The 21,378-nt window shown below is 35.9% G+C and overlaps 2 protein-coding genes across 2 annotated transcripts; one reads left to right on the forward strand and one right to left on the reverse strand.

Annotated features, from left to right (window-relative positions):
* The first annotated feature begins 6,833 nt into the window (after positions 1-6,833).
* Positions 6,834-8,823, forward strand: LOC141705100 (putative disease resistance protein RXW24L). Its single transcript, XM_074508172.1, has 2 exons — positions 6,834-7,305; positions 7,591-8,823. The coding sequence occupies exons 1-2, from the start codon at positions 6,849-6,851 to the stop codon at positions 8,775-8,777; spliced, it is 1,644 nt and encodes a 547-aa protein (XP_074364273.1). The 5' UTR covers positions 6,834-6,848; the 3' UTR covers positions 8,778-8,823.
* Positions 8,824-9,569: 746 nt separating this feature from the next.
* On the reverse strand, positions 9,570-19,849 carry LOC141705095 (ABC transporter C family member 1-like). Its single transcript, XM_074508167.1, has 3 exons — positions 19,601-19,849; positions 11,149-11,316; positions 9,570-10,019 (listed from the first exon to the last, which is right to left on the reverse strand). The coding sequence occupies exons 1-3, from the start codon at positions 19,847-19,849 to the stop codon at positions 9,633-9,635; spliced, it is 804 nt and encodes a 267-aa protein (XP_074364268.1). The 3' UTR covers positions 9,570-9,632.
* Between the last annotated feature and the right edge of the window lie 1,529 nt (positions 19,850-21,378).

Genomic DNA, 21,378 nt, shown 5'->3' on the forward strand with positions numbered 1-21,378 from the left:
TTTAAAGATTAAACAATAATAATTGATGCCTTATCATCACTCAACAATGATTAAAAAATTAATCACCAAATAATCAAGTTCCATCATGAAGGGTCACATTTATGTAGCCATATCATTTAATTGCATAGCAATATCATGTTATGAACTTGCAAACATGCATGTAAACTATAGCATATATGATTCTTGTATCAGTGTACTAATAATTCCAAAATCAATTCAGAATTAAGAAATCAATCACCATGTTAACAAAACATAATAAGCTATCCATTAATAGCAAAAACATGGACGAATTATAAATTTGGGTTTAATCTACCAATTTATAATGATCAACCCGAAAGAGATGTCACCAAATATGTCCACTTGAATATAAGTTGATCATAAATCAATAACCATTAAAGCATCAATAGCCTTATAAGAAACCAATTATCCAACAACTTTGTGCTTACTTTTGCCTCGTACCTGTTAAGCTTAAACAAAGCACCACTTAAAATCAAATTTATATTAATTTTCAAGGCACAGGCAACAGTGATCAAAATAAATTAACGCACTAAATTTTAATTTAATTATGAGGCAAATAAGGCCACTCATATACCCATAAATAAATCCAATTTAAACAATCAAATTGACTTTTGCGTCTACTCACAAGAAAGTATGAAAATTGAAGAAACTGCTTTAAGATTGTAGCAATCTTGTACGATAAAGACATTGTTATATATATATATTGAATATATAACTACTTCACAAAAATATTGTTAATTCTTAAATCACATAAGCATATGAGAATTAACAATTAAATTAGGAGAAGGGTTTGAGAAAACAAACAGAGATTGGATTTAATCTCGAGTCCAGAAAACTGGCTCCTTAAAGCAGTTTCGCCCCGCACCATCCGTGTTTAGCGACCTGCTTCCCAGGATAAAACGAGATACTAGTATAATCGATAGATCGAATATACTCTCAGCGAACTTGACTGAGCCTGAGAATTATCACCGGAATATTGGAAAATTTAAGACTAAAGAGACCGAGAATGAAAGAGATGAGCTCTTATTTCCTCGACTTAATAAAACTGGTGCCCTAAGACTCTTTTTATAAAAGAGAGGCTTGAAAGGACTTTTTTTTCTTTTTTTTCTGATGTGGGACATGGTCTTTATAAGAAAAATAAGAATAGGTTTGTGCTACTCCGATTGGTACAAACCACTTTTCCATATTAAAAGGTAAAACTTGGAATATCAGTTCTCATTCACCTTTTACTCATTTTGAGCGTGTAAGATGCGTTGGAATTCCCTCGAGAAGAGAAGAATACGTTCCAATAAATAACACCACTAACACATAATGTGGTCTCACTCATATAGAGTCTCAAAATGCTTAACAACTTAGTCTAAAATACTAAGTTTGTCCAACACATAGTGCTCTAATCCACTTCTTAACCCATCAACATCATTTTAATGATAATGATAAAAAGTATTCTAAAAAGTAAATAAAAATAAAATATGATTTTATTATCGGATGCCATACTTATAAAATACACTCTATTCCTCCTCTTTATATAGGTGTACAAACTACGTTATCTAATAATATTTAAACTCTATTTCTAACAACAAAATCAAAATCAAAATCAATCCAAAAACGGATATTAACATCAAATTCCTGTCTGCGGTACTTGGCCCTTGATATTAACATGTATATTAAGACATCTGATCAAGGGTTCAAAAATGAGCAGATATGATAAGAGAATTGTTTTTGAATTCCATACTCATAATGATGTATGTTCAATTCGTATCACCACACTGGTATTGTTTCAATCGTGCTAGAGGAAGACCCGATGCCAAGTATTATAATAAAAAAAATAATTTTTATATTTTATAAGATAGAATAAAAATATAATATATTCACAGCTAACAAATATTATATATTCCCGCAAAATATTATGTTTTGCGGGAATCCGTTGCCCGTAAAATTAGAATCACATACAGTTGATGTAGAGTCTTGGTAGTAGAGAATAGCAGTGATTGATAGAACACATGGACACAGACTAGAACTAACACATTGTCTGAATCTAGTTATTAGCTGTAATGGAACTGAAAACGTAAAAGAAAGGAGGTAAAGCCAATTGATCAAAATGATAACAATTGAGTGATTCATTGTGCTTTAGAGTAATGCACTACAGAACCGAGGAAAGCAAGAAGAATCTAAAAGCACAAACAAGAAGAATCTTTCATGATCATGAAAGTGTTATTACTCGGCCACCATGCAGGACCTTTAACAAACAAAAGTTTGTCCACTCATTCCTTATAGCTTATTTTGTACCTTCACACCACTGGAACTTTGTTTTACAAAGTTCAAATCATTTCATTTCATTGGTAATAATTCAAAGAGGTTTTACAGAAGCCTATTCATCTGCATTTCAACTACTACGTTTTGTGCTTGGTTTCAAAATGGCCGAAGCAATTGTGTCAAATGTTGTCGGAAGGCTCACTGATTTGTCTGAAGAAGCTCAAGTACTGCATGGGGTGCAAGATGAAATTCAAGAACTGGTGACACAACTCAAGCGGATGAGGACATTTTTACCAGATGCTGATTCAAGGTTACATGATCAAAATATCCGTATTCTGCTTGCAGATGCACGGGAGCTTGCCTATGATGCTGAACATGTCGTCGAAACTTATCTTGTCCAAGCTTTATCATCCCCTGGAAAAATAATGCAGTGGATGAACACAAGGACGTTTTCAAGAAAGCTCAAAGATGTTAAAAGAAAGATGTCTCTTCTCTTTAATCGCTTTCGTGATTGTAATATCAAATCAACATTAGAATCCCCTGAATCATCAATTCATCTCATGGACAACCAGGAATGCTAAAGCGATTTCACACTTTCACTACTGTTGAACCAGAGATATTTGTTGGATTTCAGGCCGATGTTGATCAATTGGTTGGATATCTGGTGGATGAAAGTGATGACTCTTACCCGCTCATCTCAATTTGTGGAATGCACTACAAGAAAACAAGGCTAAATACAACTGCATAAATACAACTGGGATTAAATACAACCATATCTGGTTGAATTTAAGATGCGCGGCTAAATTCAACCGAAATCAGTCATATTTAAAAACGGTTGTATTTAGGCGGTTGAATTTAGAAACAAATACAACCGACTAAATACAACCGAATTTAAGTACAACAGGAAACGGTTGAATTTAGCCGCTCTACTTAATTCAACCGAATTCGGTCTATTTTTGCCCCGCCTAAATACAACCGGATAATTACAACCGACACCTATTACAACTCTAAAAGGTTGTATTTAGCCGCCCCTCCTAAATGCAACCGCCTAAATACAACTGTTTATAAATATGACTGATTTTGGTTGAATTTAGCCACACCAAAAAAATTGGAGGGAACTTTCCCGCCAAAGAAATTTAGCTAGAAAAATGAAGCCAAATATCAGCTAAAAATTTTAAAAAATAATTTTTTAAAAATAATTTTTTTAAAAAAAAAAATCAGAAAAATAAAATTATTATTTATAATATTGCTAAAATACGTAAATAAAGAGTAATAATATATTCATTCTAGATCTTGTAAATAACTTTTTATTATTTTTACATATATTTAAACTATTTTCAATTATTTTCGACTAGTACTTCTTAGAAATGTCAAGATCAATATATTTTAGTAATATGATATTTTAGAAAAAATAAATGTATTTTGTTTCCTATTTTAACAGTAAACTATTAGTCTCATACTAGAGTTTAGTCTCATACTGATGTTTCGATTTTTTAAAAAATATTTATGAATGATCCAACCTTAAGGATGTCGGTATCAATATATTTTAGTGACATGATAAATTTTTTGGAAAAAAATAAATATATTTGGTTTACTATTTTAACAGTTAACTAGTAGTTGACTATTAAAAAGGCAAACCAAATATATTTATTTTTTTTCTAAAATTTTTGTCATATCACTAAAATATACAGATCTTGACATACGTACGGTTGGATCATTCAAAAATATGTTTTAAAAATTCGAAACATAAATATGGGATTAAACACTAGTTAGAAATACTGGTCAAACTACCATTTGACTATTAAAAAGGCAAACCAAATAAATTTATTTTTTTCTAAAATTTTTGTCATATCACTAAAATATACAGATCTTGACATCCGTATGGTTGGATCATTCAAAAATATTTAAAAAAAATCAAAACATCAATATGGGATTAAACACTAGTAAGAAGTAATGGTCAAATTACCATTTGACTATTAAAAAGGCAAACCAGATATATTTATTTTTTTCTAATTTTTTTGTCATATCACTAAAATATACAGATCTTCACATCCGTACGGTTGGATCATTCAAAAATATGTTTTAAAAATTCGAAACATAAATATGGGATTAAACACTAGTTAGAAGTACTGGTCAAACTACTAGTTGACTATTAAAAAGGCAAACCAAATATATTTATTTTTTTCTAAAATTTTTGTCATATCACTAAAATATACACATCCTGACATCCGTATGGTTGGATCATTCAAAAATATTTAAAAAAAATCAAAACATCAATATGGGATTAAACACTAGTAAGAAGTAATGGTCAAACTACCATTTGACTATTAAAAAGGCAAACCGGATATATTTATTTTTTTCTAATTTTTTTGTCATATCACTAAAATATACAGATCTTGACATCCGTACGGTTGGATCATTCAAAAATATGTTTTAAAAATTCGAAACATAAATATGGGATTAAACACTAGTTAGAAGTACTCGTCAAACTACTAGTTGACTATTAAAAAGGCAAACCAAATATATTTATTTTTTTCTAAAATTTTTGTCATATCACTAAAATATACAGATCTTGACATCCGTACGGTTGAATCATTCAAAAATATTTTTAAAAAAATCAAAACATCAATATGGGATTAAACACTAGTAAGAAGTAATGGTCAAATTACCATTTGACTATTAAAAAGGCAAACCAAATATATTTATTTTTTCTAAATTTTTTGTCATATCACCTAAATATACAGATCTTGACATCCGTACGGTTGGATCATTCAAAATTTTTTTAAAAAAAATCAAAACATCAATATGGGATTAAACACTAGTAAGAAGTAATGGTCAAACTGCCATGTGACTATTAAAAAGGCAAACCAAATATATTTATTTTTTTCTAAAATTTTTGTCATATCACTAAAATATACAGATCTTGACATCCGTACGGTTGGATCATTCAAAAAATGATCAATAAAACTATATTATTATTAACCAAAAATTAACTTTTAACTAAACATAATAATTATTATTTTTAAAACACACAAAAAATGATCAATAAAACTATATTATTCAATCAGTACTATTATCTTTTTTAGTAATAACCTCTCTAAAATAATATTTTTCTTAAAGTTCCAACATAATAGAAATATTATATTTTTATTCTCAAAAAACTATAAAATCGCTATAATAATATTTTTAAAAAATTATGAACATATACGTGTATTAATATAATCATCACGAAGTCATATCATATAAAAAGATAGAAATAAAAAAATTAATGAACAAATTTAAAAAATTCAATTCAAGATATTTTAGTTTAAAAAATTATATAATATTAAAAAAGATTTATGCATCCGTACATAGCACGAGTTTTAAGCTAGTAATAATAATAGATTGACACTCCTAAATTTAACCGGATGCGGTTGTATTTAGAGCCATGTCAGCAATCCGTGTGAATTATATCTAACGTACCAAAATCAGTTAGTATCATAACAATCCAATGGTTGGAGTTACTTTTTATAATAAATATTTATAAATCAAAACAAACCAAATTATATATATAAAAAATTTAACCCTGACCCCCCTATCCCTCACCCCTATCCCTCACGCACTACTCCCTCCCCCTCCCCTGTTTCCGGCAGTCTAGTTTTCTGTCTTTTGCACCAGTTATTAGTAAATAATAATGGAAGGAGTTCAAGAAGATAATACATGTAGCATGCAATGTACAGAATATACATACAAAAACAATAGCCCTGCTGGTGGTATATGTGTGTTTTGCTGGCAAGAAAGACTAGGAAAATTAGCAGTTTCTTCTCCTTTTCCTGTTTCCAACACTACTGTTAGCTTTCATTCTTCTCCTTCATCTTCTCCTTTTCGTCCTCCTTTTACATCCAGCAAAAAATCAAGAATCACATTTCTCACAGCCAAGAACAAAAATGACCCACCTTCCTCTTCCACCTTTTCTACCTCCAAAAACATCATTTTTAACCGCAGTAAATCCTCAGTCATTCATCGGGTTTGTGCAGCAAATTTTACAGATTCTGAGAATACTGAAGATTTAAACACACCCCAGAAATCAAGATTTTGGAAATACATTCATTTTTCTCGGCGGCATAAACACAAACAGTTGGTGTGTACGATAAGAGAATGTACAGCTTCTCTTTGTAATTTGAGTCTAATTTGTTTCTCGCCGGAATCTGATATTTTTCCGGCGAGATTTTTTAAAAAAAATCTGGTGCTCGTTAATTCGACCGCATTCGGTCGAATTTAGAACAATACTTTTAACCATATACGGTTGAATTTATAGTTTAGGCGGATTTTTTAAATTTTTTTCAAAAATTCAAATTTTTGGGCGGGATTTTCAAATTTTAGGTAAAAAAATAAATTCGACCGCTTTCGGTCGAATTTAAGCGGTTGTATTTAGCCGCTCTTATACTAAATACGACCGATTTACTAAATATGACTCGAGCATTTTCGACCGGTCCCAAAAACGGTTGTATTTAGTTAAATACAACCGAATCCGGTTGTATTTAACTAAATACAACCGTTTTTTGGGCGGTTGTATTTAGGCGTTTTTTTTTGTAGTGATGGGAGGTCTGGGTAAGACAACTCTGGCTGAAAAAATATACAATCATTCCACCATCAAGACTCACTTTGCTGGTTTAGCTTGGGTTTCCATTTCACAAAAGTGGCAAAGGAGACAAATTTTGCAGCGAATACTTATAGGTCTCGTATATGAGATGAAAGAGGAAATATTTACTTGGGACGAAGGCAAGCTAGTGGAGAATCTGCTACAAATCCAGCAAAAGAAGAAATGTTTGATAGTACTTGATGACATTTGGTCAAATGATGCTTGGGATTCTATAAAGGCGGCTTTCACTGCTGAAAAATCTTTAAGCAAATTAATGCTTACAACTCGTAATGTTGATGTTGCTCGGCATGCAAATCCAAAAGGATTCATTCACCAACCAGAATGTCTAAGCCCAGATCAAAGTTGGGAGCTACTTCAGTTGAAAGCGCTTCCTACAAGAGGAGGTTATCTAGGTACATATGTAATTTACACGCATTCATTATGTTTCATTTCATATGTTAAGTAAAACTAGACTTGGAAAATCCAATAAAATACTCTAAAACTTCTAGAATATTGACAATAAATGTAGTTAAACCAATTTTAGAACTTACAAAAAATCAGTTGCAGAAGAATATGTTGCATAGTGTCAAATTACTGTCTTGCCTATTTCTAACTGTTTCATTTTAACTTAATTAATAGGCCAATCTCAATATTGTGTAGGCTTATACAGATATTTCTTCTTTTTTTGTCTGTTACAGACATTGCTAGAGATTATAAAAAGATGGAAAAAATGGGAAGAGAAATGGTTAGAAATTGTGGCGGTCTTCCACTAGCTATAATGATTTTGGGGGGAATTCTCGTAACAAAACCGACCTTTGATGAGTGGAAGAAGGTGTACGATGATAGTATATCATCTCTAAAAGAAGGGAAGGGGTTTGGAAAAAACCAACAAGAACAACTGTTTGACAATTTAATTCGGAGTTACAACGTTTTGCCCCCTCAACTGAAACCATGCTTTTTATATTTGAGTAAATTTATGGAAGATGAATGGATAGATGCAGAAAGTTTATATCAGTTATGGATTGCTGAGGGAATAGTACTATCAAGTGACAAAAGGAAAGGAGAGACAATGATGCAAGTCGCTGAATCTTACATGGGAGAACTGGTCCATAGGAGTATGGTTCAAGTGAGATTTAATGATTTGGGATCATCGCTTACGAAATTCAAAAGTTGTTCTCTGCATGACCTTATGAGAGACCTATCATTATTCCAGGCAAAAGGAGAAGATTTTTTCGAAGCAATTGATATTGGGGAAGGAAACGACTTGAATCTCAATCATTATGATGTCTCTCGGGTTGCTAAAACTAGACAGCTTGTATTTTATGACAAAAGAGTCGTAGAAGCTAATTCTTACTTTACCGGGAAACCAAATCACCAACAATACCGATCAATTTTATTTCGAAATGTGGATCGTGAAGATGAAAGTCAGCAACTACGATTGGGACTGTATTTGGCCAATTTTAAGTTACTAAGAGTTTTGTCTCTTGAAAATGTAACGCATAGTAGACGATCCGTTTTAGGTACCTTTTCTGGTACAAATATTGGAAGAGTATTAGGCAGCCTTGTTTACTTGCGCTATCTCAGCCTAAGGGGTTCTAATTTGAAAACTTTTCCATGGATACATAACTTGGTGCTGCTACAGACTCTCAACCTAAATGTGCCGGATGATATTTTTAAGTCACCGGCGTCAAGTAATGTTTTGGGCAAGTTGGCATTTTTGCGTCATTTGTATTTACTTCCTTGGGTCTCTCTCAAATCAGTGAAGAAAACCAAATTAAGGTTTAATGGGCTGAGCAAATTAGAGACACTCGAAAATTTCAATACTGAGTGGTGTGAGGTTAAGGATCTGCCAAAATTATCCGGTCTTCGAAAATTTCAATACTGAGTGGTCTATTGATTATTGTCCAATGTTGGAGGAGCTTCCAGAAGAACTCATATTTCTCAATTATCTTCGAGAACTAATATTGGAGGGGCTGTCTTCACAATTGTAAATGCTATGGCATGTAGGAATATTTGAAGTTTGACGACACGCATAACAAAGATTGAATGATGTATTCGACATTTTTAATCATCAGAAATATATCGAGGTAATTTCTTAGTTTTAGGAAAAAGCAAATTAAGAAAACCAATTATGTTTACTTTGCAGATGACTAGCCGGTAGTATTTGTAGAGGTTGATTGAATAGATGCATAACTGAGAAAACATAGCTGTAAAAACCTAGTCTATAACAAATGCAATGACTGGGATGCAACTTGGTTTAGTTTAGTCTACAACATAGCGCTGGTACACTTAACTATTGTGTTAACCTATGTACGCATATCTCATCCACATGTTCCAACAGAGCTTAGGCCTACTGAAATATGAAATTGCAGATAAATAATTGCACGAATTGCACGAATCTGTAATTATTATAATTTTAGTGTTAACTACATTTAATGGTTTATAACCAACTATAAACAGTCCCAGATCAAAGACTAGATGACTGCCACAATGATCTGAAGTTCTTTAAAAATAAACTTTGCATCAGATTTCTTCACTAAGAATAAAACTACCCTCGTATATAACGTCACCGAATTATATTAGATTCTTATATCTAGGAAGTTATCCTAAAGAACTTTATAATAGAAAAGTGGTCGTTTCAGGTTGGTCCATCAGAAGCAGCCTAAATACGAAACACAAGTAGCAGACTGAAAAACACACAAAAAGTCCAAAATTTCTGAGTAGAAGAATTAGTTACTGCTTACCTATCCAAAACTTTCCAACTGACTACTCCTGTTTCCCGTTCTTCTTGTTTGATAAGTATAGATTTTCCTTCATTTTTCTTTGTCTGGTTTGCATCCTGAGGAACCTCGTTTGTTTCACCATTTACAATAGGTTTTGAAATTTTATTATCGATGTTCAAGCCTTCTTCATTATCTTCCACATATTCTTCCAGCTTCCCTGCATTTTCCATTAGCTTCTGGAACAGTTGTCCATTGTTTGACAGTTCCTCAAAAGTTCCTTCCTCTTTCACCTTTCCTTCATGCACTAGAATGACTCTGTCTACTTGTGAAAGAAAATGTAGTTGGTTTGTCACAAGAACTCTTGTTTGCCCTCTTAGTTCTTCCTTAATACATTTTTCAAAAACCTGGAGATGCAACAGCAGTTGTATCGAAATATCAACAGCGACTACAATTATAATAGCCCAATGTTGTAAACCATGAAAAAATTGTTGAGGCATGTAGCCCATGTAGTGTACACAGAAGTGTAAATTTACCCCTTAGCTATGCTCAGCGTCGTTCTAGTTTCTACAGAGTAGGAAAACAGAAAACCATAACCTAGCACCACTTAACTCATTATTGTTATTAAAAGTAAAGCTACCTGTCGAGCCACATGGGCATCCAGAGCACTTAAAGTAATGATATAAGATACATTTTCCTGAATATTGTATTCACCTGTTGATATAAGCTAGTGAATTGTTTTGTCAGTGACATGTTATGTTAGCTAGGGGTGAGCGTGGTGCGGGCGGTGCGGTTTTTTCCTAAACCGCAAACCAAACCGTACATGCGGTTTGATCAAATTTCCAAACCGCAACCGCACCGCGTAACCTCAAAAACCGTATAAACCACACCACAAAAAAGCGGTGCGGTGTGGTGCGGTGTGGTGCGGTTCACTGCGGTTTATACATTACAAGTTCGAAAATTTTAAATAAATACAAAACTTAAATTAATTAAATTTCCGAATAATATAACAAAGTCGCCAATATTCTTCAATAATACAAATTAGAAATTTCACACTGTAAAGTTTAACGTAGAAACTTGGCTCGGCAATTAAATGATTTATCTCTTAAATATGTGGATTTGTACCATGTGTCTCATTATTTTTGAAGAAACACAAATAGGATGGTCACCACGCAACAAATCTTGCAGAATCAAGATGATCACTAAGTAAGCACTCCTAGTATGTTAAATGGAATCAAACTTAATAAATGGAATCATGAAATATAACTATTATATATATATATATTAAATATTGCGGTGCGGTGCGGTTTGAACCGCATTTCACCAATATAAAACCACAACCCGCACCGCACCGTACCGCACAGTTTATTAAAAATTCAAACCGCAACCGCACCACGAAAATTAAAAAACGCGTTTTGCGGTGCGGATTGGTGCGGTGCAGACGGTTTTTGCGGTTTGTACGGTTTTCTGCTCACCCCTAATGTTAGCCCAGAAAGTAATGAGATATATGTAGAACAAGGAAACACACAACCAAACCTGTGTTATTATATTTAGAAGCATAAATAATGGAAAGCGCAGGACTGCGAACAACGAAAGTGATGTAAATGCCTTTGTCGGTGTTAAGTCTCCTCCAAGTAAAGAAAACAATCCAAATGATACCACAATGACGATAATGGGAATACTGTTAAGCATAACCCTGTTGCACTGAAAGACAAGAATAAAGAGTATCATAAATTATGATCAAACTAAAGGAATATAACAATTGCAAAGTAATTATTAAATCTGGACATAGAACATGATAAGCTTACAATATTACTATATTACTAAGACTATAATTTTAGGAGATGAGCTCTTTACTTTAATTTGCCAACCTCCTTTAATGAGGTTGTTGTCCTCTATTTATATCAAGTCCCAACTGGGCTTTATCTTACAAATTGGGCCTTCTTGGGCTTTACATTATGTTCCATAATTATACTAACTAGGACTCTTTTGGGCCGTCTTGTCTTGGTCCAACATTTGTCCTCCTCCCAGTTCAAGCAACTATCTTTAGATTTGCGCTTTTATTTCGGGACCTGAGAGTTAGTAAAATGAGCAAAGCGTGGTAAAAAGAATAAAATAATGAGAGGATTAAATGTTAGTAAAATAAAAATAAAAAGACAAGGGTATTGAGATAGGAGTGAATGTGTTGTGCATATTGTTGTACTTTAACTTTACTTCTTTTCTTCTTCTTCTTTTTCCTCCTTTTTTTCCTTCTTTTTTTTGAAACGTATAAGTATTTTGGTTTTTATTTTCTGGTGACTATTGATTGGACATTGTAGCATTGGACTGTTCGGCTTCTGTTTCACTTAACAAAAGCGTAGCGGCTGGCCGGATTATTCTTATTCCACCTCAAATTCTCGACTTCTGCAGTAACCGCATGTAAGTCATCTTCCACCTTCTATATTGCCTTTTGTTGTTTTCTCTTTTACATCTTGCTTCTCTTGATTTAGTTTATTCGATTTCAATCATTTAATGGATCAATCTAGTTCGTCATCTATCCGTACCATTTCTGGTCGAGATCCCGGTAAGCGACCCCTCGAGGAGGGTGATCAAGAGTCCTTCCTAAATTTGAATAGTCTGGAGATTCTTGACTTAGAGCAGTGTGGGTCCTTCGATTTTATGAAAGAGGACGAGTTCTTGAGGAATTTCCCTATTTGGCCTCTTCCCTCGCCTCCCCCGAGTCCTGGGACCTTAAAAAAGAGACGACAGGTTGTTGAAGATTGTCTTCGGTTAGGTAGGGAAGAGTTCGAGGGAAGAACAAGTTTAAACTATCTGAGTCATTATATTACAAAGGATCCTCCAGTTAACAAGATAAAGTCGTATGTGGATTTGTCGAATGGGTATCGATACCGAGTACCGACACTGATGAATGGGTGTGGATGATGCCGGAATTTGGGATGCACGGGATACCGATGATATTTTTCCACTTTGGGCTTCGGTTGCCTATGCATCCTTTTTTCTTGGCGATGTTCGAGGCTATTGGATGTGGGGTTAGTCAGTCGAAGCCCAACTCCATTGCCCAGCTTAGTGGATTCGTCGCTCTTTGTTGTGATAGGAATAGAACTCCTTCTTTTAAACTTTTCTTTTTGATATATGCAGTTAGGTATCACGACGGACATGTTTATTTTGACTGTCCTTATAAGAGGGTTAAAATTGTCAGTGTTCGATCTTCCAATTCTGGGTACCATGCTAGGTGGCTGTATTTCGGGGGGCCTGATTTAGAGTTTGTGAAACCGTGTGGTAAAGTGAGCCAGCTTACTATCGATTACTTAAATAACCTCGAGAAGTACGATGTGAGGTATCTGAATGAGTTTCATGGGTTGAGGTCGATGTACACACATCTTTAGTTAAACGAGCCCGATTTTTTGGAAATGCATGATTGTAAGAGGGGATTTTCAATCGATTAATTACTTTTTCATATATATTTTTTATTTACTGCTTGTCTCCCCCTTTTTTTTGTATTACGCGTTGATTCTTTTCCTTCTTTTGTTTTGTTTTAGTGGCTGGAGCTTCTTTGCAGAAGGTTTTGGACAACGGGATTAGGAAGGAGATGGATAAGGCTATGATGTTGCTCATTCAGCGTTCATCGAGGAAGAATACTGATGGAGTGTGTGCTGGCACTTCTAGGGTCGGGGCTTCTGGGGCTGGGCACTCTGTGTCCATCGAGTTGTTAGATGATCAGGGAAACAAAGTTGTGGAGGCTCCTGAGAAGGTTGTGACTGATGCTGATCTGGGGGATTTGAATCCTCGGAAGAGAGGGCGTTGTGAGGTTGATGATGTTCATTTAGGAGGAGGAGATTTTGCCGAGCCAGCTTTGGGAGGTAGTGGAGTGAATAAGACCATCACCTTGGTCAATAGTAGGGTTCTTATGTCCAACACTGGCGAGCCTCGATCCAAGAAGGAGCTTGTGAGGGTCGAGATTCAACCCAACGAGCGTTGGACCGGAGGGACAACAGTGTCGCTGAGGGCTTTTAATCATTTTCATCTTCCCCAAGACGCGATTGCCTTCGATGGCCGGCGTCGAGATGACCTTGCTGACAGGTGTAAGAGTCGAGCCGGGAGGGTATGTGAATTTTGTTTTCATGTATTGTTGTCTTCTTTTTTTATTATATATTTTTTTTACTTTGTATTTGTGGTTTGCGACAGTTCCTCGCAGATTTTATGCATATCGTGGAAGAATTTCGTGCCGATGGTAATGATGTGGCTTACAAGAGACTGGAAGCGGAAGTGAGTGCTCTTAGGGTTGAGAGGAAAAAGCTTATGATGAGTTATTCAGAATTGGAGAAGAGATCTACGGAGTTGGTTACTGCGAATACCGCGTTGACCAAGAAGGTGGGAGAAATGGAGGTTTCGGGGCAGTCGAGGGATGCGAATGTGTCGGAGCTCGAGAGGAAGCTTCAAGAAGCTGAGACAGAGCGCGATGACCTAAGAAGTAAGTGTGAAGGCTGGGAGCGCCATGTCGACGGCATGAATGCATCGTACAAACTGATTGTCGATGAGAATGTTGTTTTGAAGGCGGAAGTCCAAAAAGGGATCGAGGACATTGCTAACGCCCTGGGAGATGGTTATGGGCATTGTGTTGCTAGGATGCAGGGGGCGGGGGTGGACACCACGGGGCATTCGTTTGAGGATTACATTGCTGACCTCGCTGCTTTGCAGCCCGATGATCCGACCGATAAAAATTGAAGGCAGGGAATGCCCCGTAGATGATGTATGAATTTTGAATTTTGAGTTTCTGCTGTTGTAAGTCGATGTTTCTTGATTGATGCTATATTGTTAATCGTACTTTGAATGAGGCTTTGGTGGCCTTTAGACATTTTTATGATATTCAATTGTCTATTTGGTAATTTTTATGTTAGTCTACTAAAGTTTTCCATGTTAGGAATTTTAAATGTAAGGTTTTCGTACCACTTGGATTTCACTGGGATGCATTGTCTTTGGTTTGTTTTTGAGTCTGTTTGCGTAGTGCTTAATTGTTGTGTAAGAATGTTTTGAATGTGAAGGGATCGATTATTGCTCATCGTTCGGGAGTACATATATTATTTGTACTTGAAGTCTAATGGGATACATCCAACTTATGTTGTTATTTTGTTTTTTTTTGAAGCAGAGAATGAATTATGACGTTTTCGTAAAGTAATTTTGAAAGCTTTTATAACTTAAATTCCCTCGATGGGGATCTCATAACGACCCTCATTGCATCGAGGGTTGGTTTTTGGTAGGGCCCTGCGGCCTCGAAGTTTTAATCATTACATAAAGAGTTAATCATTGGTAAAATTTCTTGAGGTGGATACCATTCTAGGCATTCTTAATTGGTTGATCATCGAGGTACGAGAGCTCGTAGGTTCCTGTGCTGACGACCTTCGACACTTTGTATGGGCCTTCCCATGTTGGTTTCAATTTTCCTGAGATTGTTGGCTGTGATGTGGCGGAATCTCGAAGGACGAGGTCTCCCACTTCGAATCGCTTATTTTTGACTTTCTTGTTGAAGTACCTTGTCGTCTCCTCCTGCTGTGCGATCATGCGAAGTCTAGATTCCTCTCTTGTTTCTTCAAGTAAGTCTTCGTAAAAGCATAATCCTTCGGCAGCGAAAGAAGGATCGAAAACCTCGATTCTTGGGGAAATCAGAATAATCTCGACAGGTAAAACGGCATCGACGCCGTACGCGAGACGGAAAAGAGTTTCTCCTGTTGCGCTTCGAGGTGTTGTTCTGTAGGACCACATCACATTATGGAGCTCATCAACCCAAAATCGGGGAATTTCTTCTATTCTTTTCTTTAATCCTTGCAAGATGGTTCTGTTCGTTACTTCTGCAAGGCCATTGGCCTGTGGGTATGCAACCGATGCTTTGATGTGTTGGATTTTTAAGTCGCTTAAGGCTTTTTCGAATTGTGCGCCTACAAATTGTGTCCCGTTATCCGAGACTAAAATCGTTGGAATTCCAAATTGAAACACCACATATTCCATAAAAAATTTAATCATCTATTTTTCTCTGATCTTGGAGAGAGGTTTTGCCTCGACCCATTTCGTCACGTAGTCGACTGCAAACACGATGTATTGGCATTGACCTTTAGACTTTGGGAAGGGCCCCACGATATCGATTCCCCATTGATAGAAAGGGCAAGGGGCGAGTATCGACTTAAGCTCTGTTGTGGGTCGATGACTCACGTTCCCATGTCGTTGGCATGCATGATATTTGCGGATGTAACTTTCACAATCTTTCCGAAGTGTGGGCCAATACATCCCCTGTCTCATGATTTTAAGAGCTAGGTTCTTTTCCCCGAGATGTTTGCCACATATTCCCGTGTGAACCTCGAGGATTGCTTGATCGGCCTCTTCTGGGCTTAAACATCGGAAAAGTGGTTCGGTTAAAGCACGTTGATACAACATTGAACCGATTGTGCAATAGTTCCTTGCCTTAAACATGATAGCGCGAGCTTCACTTTTTTCATGGGAAGTTTGTTTTCTAGGATGTACTCGAGGATAGGGCTTCGCCAGTCAGGATTACTATGAATGTTGTGGACCATCAATGTGTCGATAGCGGGGGATTTCAGGCTATCAATATATACTGGGTCGAGGTTCATTTTCAGATTGGACGAGGCTAACTTGGCGAGGGAATCAGCCCACTGATTTTCTGTTCTATCAACATTGGAGAGTTTCCAGGAAGAGAATTTCTTGAGCAGCTCTTGTGTCATTGCAAGGTATTTAGCCATGTTTTCATTGTGAGTCTTAAACTCTCCGCTTATTTGCTTAACTACCAGCTGGGAATCGCCAAATATGTCGATGATATTTACCTCGAGATCCGTTGCCAATTTTAATCCCGCAATTAATGCCTCGTATTCGGCCACGTTATTTGTCGCTTGGAATTCGAACTTAAGGGCTTGCTGGACTTTAAACCCTTCTGGGCTGATAAGAATTATCCCTGCACCACCAGAATTCGAGGTTGATGATCCGTCAACAGACAACAGCCACGGCCTTAGCTGGGCTTCCTCGGGATCCGACGCTTTGGCCTTGAATTGGAATTCTGCTACAAAATCTGAGAGGACCTGGGCCTTTATGGCTGTTCGTGGTTTATACTCGATGTAGAACTGACTTAATTCGATGGTCCATGCGGCGAGCCTTCCTGTCATATCGGGTTTGTGGAGGATTCTTTTAAGCGGCGCATTTGTTAACACATGAATTTCCCTTGCTTGGAAATAGTGTCGGAGTTTTCTGCTTGCAATAACTAAGGCGTACACGAGCTTTTCGACCTGAGGGTACCGAGTTTTAGCATCACGCAGTGAGTGACAAATGTAGTATACGGGAACCTCTCTTCCTTCGTCGAGTCGGACAAGGACGGCTGCAACTGTTTCGTCGGAACCCGATAGATAAATGCGTAGAGCTTCGCCTGGGATTGGCCTAGTAAGGATAGGAGGATTTGTTAAGAACGCTTTGAGTTCCGTGAAGCTGGATTTACACTCATCGTTTCATTCGAATGGTGATGATCTTGAAGATTTTTTTATGGTGGCGAAGAACGGGAGGCATCTTTTGGATGATTGTGGGATGAATCTTCGCAGGGCTGCTATGCATCCTGTTAGCTTTTGTAAGTCTTTGATGGATTTTCGATCATCCATTTCAAGGATGGCTTTTGTTTGTGCGGGGTCAGCTTCGATGCCTTGCTGTGTGACCAGAAATCCCAGAAACTTGCCAGATGTAAGCCCGAATGAGCATTTGTTAGAGTTGAGGCGCAAGTTAAGCTTCCGAGCATTTTCAAAGGTCTCACGAAGATCAAGTGAGTGGTTAACGGCGAGTTTGGACTTGTTTATCATGTCGTCGACATAGATTAACATGTTTTTCCCTATTTGTGAGCCAAAGATTGTGTCCATCATCTGTTGAAAAGTTGCGCCAGCATTAATCAGCCCGAAAGGCATGACCCGATATCCGAATACTCCTCTGTGAGTAATGAATGTCGTTTGCTCCCAGTCATGAGAATCCATTTTTATCTGATTGTACCCTGAAAACGCATCCATAAAGGAAAGGAGTTCGTTTCCTGCTGTAGAGTCGATCAGCTGATCGATGTATGGGAGTGGGTAGAAATCTTTGGGGCATGCTCTGTTAACATCAGAATAGTCGACACACATTCGCCACTTTTCGTTGTGTTTCTTGACCAAAATGAAATTGGAGATCCATGTGGGGAACTGGACGGGCTCGATGTATCGATGTTTTCGTTCGACACGAGCATTTTACTGTGGTCGATGAGAACATGATTGTTGGTGGGCTATACCATGAAGAGAAAAGAACTCGGTGCATTTTGTATCCAGAAATTCCATTGCATTGTCTGATCGAATGGTTTTGATGGGTTTAGCGAAATGGGTTTGAACATAGTTATAAAAGGTTTGAAACACAGATAGAAAATCAGACTTGTATGCCAATAAGGTAATCCAAGTGTATCGACTATGATCATCCACTAGAGTGATAAAGTATCTAAAATTTCCTTTAGTGGGTACTTTATAGGGTCCCCAAATATCTAGATGAATAAGATCAAAGATATGAGAAGCATGGGGTTCACTCAAGTCAAAAGGCAGTTTGGTGAATTTAGCCACGGGGCAGGTAACACACAATATATCAGATTTGATAGGTTTTGGAATCTCGGGAATAAGATGAAGTTTAGTCATTGGCATGTGACCAAGTCGATGATGCCAAATGCTAGCAGGATCTCCATTATTTGCAAGACAGGCATTAGGTTTTTGTATATTAGACAACCATTTGACAGGATCAGTAGTGTCAACTAGATAATACAGGCCATGTTTGGCCTCTCCCACTATAATAACATTTTGAGATGCACTATCCAAGATAATACAATGACTAGGTAAGAACTTCACTTCACAATTACTGTGCTTAATCAATTTCTGAACCGATAGCAAGTTGTGTTTAAAATTTGGAACACACAAGACATCATTCAAAGACAAAGTATTTGAGATAGTAACTGTACCCGTATGAGTGATATTGACAGTGGAGCCAGTGGGAAGATTGATATGCGTGTTTCGAGCAACAGGTACTGGTCTTTTGAGATTGTGCAGGTGTGGTGTCATATGATCGGACGCCTCAGAGTTAATGATCCAATTTTGGTTGAAGGGCTGGGCAATGTTGCAGCTCATCATTCCAGAGAAAGGTGTCTCAGGTATCTCTCCCCCTGAGTCGGATGCCTGGGAGTTTTCCAGATTCATAAGTTGAGCAAGTTGAGCTAGCTGTTGTGAGGAAAACATAGGTGTATCATTTTCAGAGTCTGAGTATTGAGCCACATTAGCAGATTTTGAAATTCCAGTCCTAGCATTACTTCTCCATTTGGGCTTATTGCCTGCATATGACTGTGAAGTTTTTCTTGATTGAGAGGTGTTTTGATTGCCAAAGTAGTTGGCATGCCACTTTGAATACCCAATGATTGTCCAACATCTGTCTTGAGTATGCCCTTTTCCACCACATGTCGTACATTGATAGATCTTGGAGGTGTTGAAAGAAGGTCCCTTGCCATATAAAGCAACCATGTCCTCAGTTTTATGGCCATATATTAAATCTCTCCGGGCTTCCTCCTGTTGTAACGTTGCAGATACACTTTCAACATTTGACAGAGGTTGAAGTAGTAACAAATGGCTTCTTTGTGGTGAGTACACATCATTTAGACCATTCAAAAATTGAAACAACTTGCTTTCCTCCTTTTGAGTTGCAATATCAGAGAGCAATTTGGTAATCTCGGCAGAAGGGTTGGCAATAGTGGGTAAGACATTTAAAGAATCGAGTTCCTCCCAAATTGTTTTCATAGCTGTATAGTATTCATTAACAGGCATAGATGATTGTTTAAGTTAATATAAATCTCTATTCAACTTGCATTTACGAGACCCATTAGTCAAAGAGAAGCGTTGTTCTAAATTATCCCATATATCTTTAGAAGTGCTCATGTAAATAACAGACTTACAGATGACAGGTGAGAGGTTTGATGTGATCCAGGAGATAACCATGTTGTCGCAAGTTTCCCACATCTCAGCCTTTGCAAGGTCGTCGCTTGGTACTGGTACAGTGCCTTTAACAAAGCCCAATTTCCTTTTTGAGGAAAGGCTAATCTCCATGGATCATTTCCAAGATCTATAATCAGAGCTACCTTGGAGATTTCAACTTGAATGGAGTTGGGACCATCGGATGGGTGCGGGAACAATGGGTTTACCATATCTTGATATGTTAATCGACTATTGGCCATGATCTTTAATGAAATCGGAAAAAGCTCTCAAGAAAAAATTTAGACAGAAAAAGTAGATCTGAAAAATGAGTGTGTAGAAAACACAGATGAAAAATTAATGATAAATCAAAGAGCATATCAGGATGGCTCTGATACCATGATGACAAGCATACAAGCAAGTCACAGCAAAACAGTATTATAAACAAGACAATCACAGAGATCTCAAAACATAGAAAATGCAGAGATGCTTTAAAGATGCCGAGGAGAAAATAGTTTCTCTAATATCAAAATAACTGCATAGTCTCTTTAGTATAGAAAGATAGACATATAAAGAAAGTAATGGGACTGCTAGTCATGTGATTGTACTATCAGATCATGTGACCCTATAACGGACTGTTGTGACAGCTGATCATGAATAGCATGAGACCAATAACTTTTTGGAATCTTCTGAGTATGATGTTGGTCCCATTTATTTAAGTAAGCTCCCCTTAATATAGATATGTATGAACACTTATGCATTAAAATTTTAATCTGACAAATTTTTCATTTTTTACCTTTTAATTAAATTTATATTTAATAAAATATAAATTTAATTAAAATACGGCGTAACCGTACTAAGATGAAACCAAGTACCCTATCACGAAATAATTTAGAGTTCTACGAAAATAGAATTGTAATCGTATTACGGTTCGAATAATTTTATTATTTTCTAGTGGTGAAACCAAAATACAGTTTTTGTAATATTCATACCATTTAATTAAAATGGAATTCCACCGACAAATTAAAAAATGCTAAATTAAAAAATTCCAATTTAAACGCATGGCCTATTTACTTGGTCATGATTTATATTTCTCGGAACCTACTTAGTTGAGCCAATTTATGGAATTATTTATTTTTAAAATATAATTAAAAATAGGATTCAAACCTATAAAAATAATAAAAAATCATGGCTTATAAAAATTTAAAAAAATGAGTAAAAATAATACATATAAAAATTATAAGTCCTATAAGAATAAAAAAGGAAAATAATATAAAATTATAAATCACTTAAAAATAGATTTTGTTTATTAATAAAGAAAAATGGGTAAAAATAATACATATAGAATAATAATAAAAAAGGATAAAAATAATATACTTAGAGTTATAACATGAATCATCAAAACTGAAAATAAAAGGTGATAGAACCAAAAAATAAGTGAAAAATAAAATATCACTTAAAAAATTTATTAATAAAGAAAAATGGGTAAAAATAATATATATGGAATTATAAGTCAGATAGGAATCAAAAAGGATAAAAATAATAAGTTTAGAATTATAACATGAATCATAAAAAGTGAAAACAACAGGTGGTGATACCAAAAAATAGGTAAAACTAAGGTACCACTTAAAAAGAGATTTCGTTTATTAATAAAGGTGGTGGTACCGACAAATAAGTGAAACCAAAGTACCACTTAAAAATAGGTTTCGTTTATTAATAAGGAAAAACGGGTAAAAATTACATATAGAATTATAAGTCATAT

Source organism: Apium graveolens, unplaced genomic scaffold (genome assembly GCF_009905375.1).
Source record: "Apium graveolens cultivar Ventura unplaced genomic scaffold, ASM990537v1 ctg8551, whole genome shotgun sequence".
NCBI classification, from domain to species: domain Eukaryota; kingdom Viridiplantae; phylum Streptophyta; class Magnoliopsida; order Apiales; family Apiaceae; genus Apium; species Apium graveolens.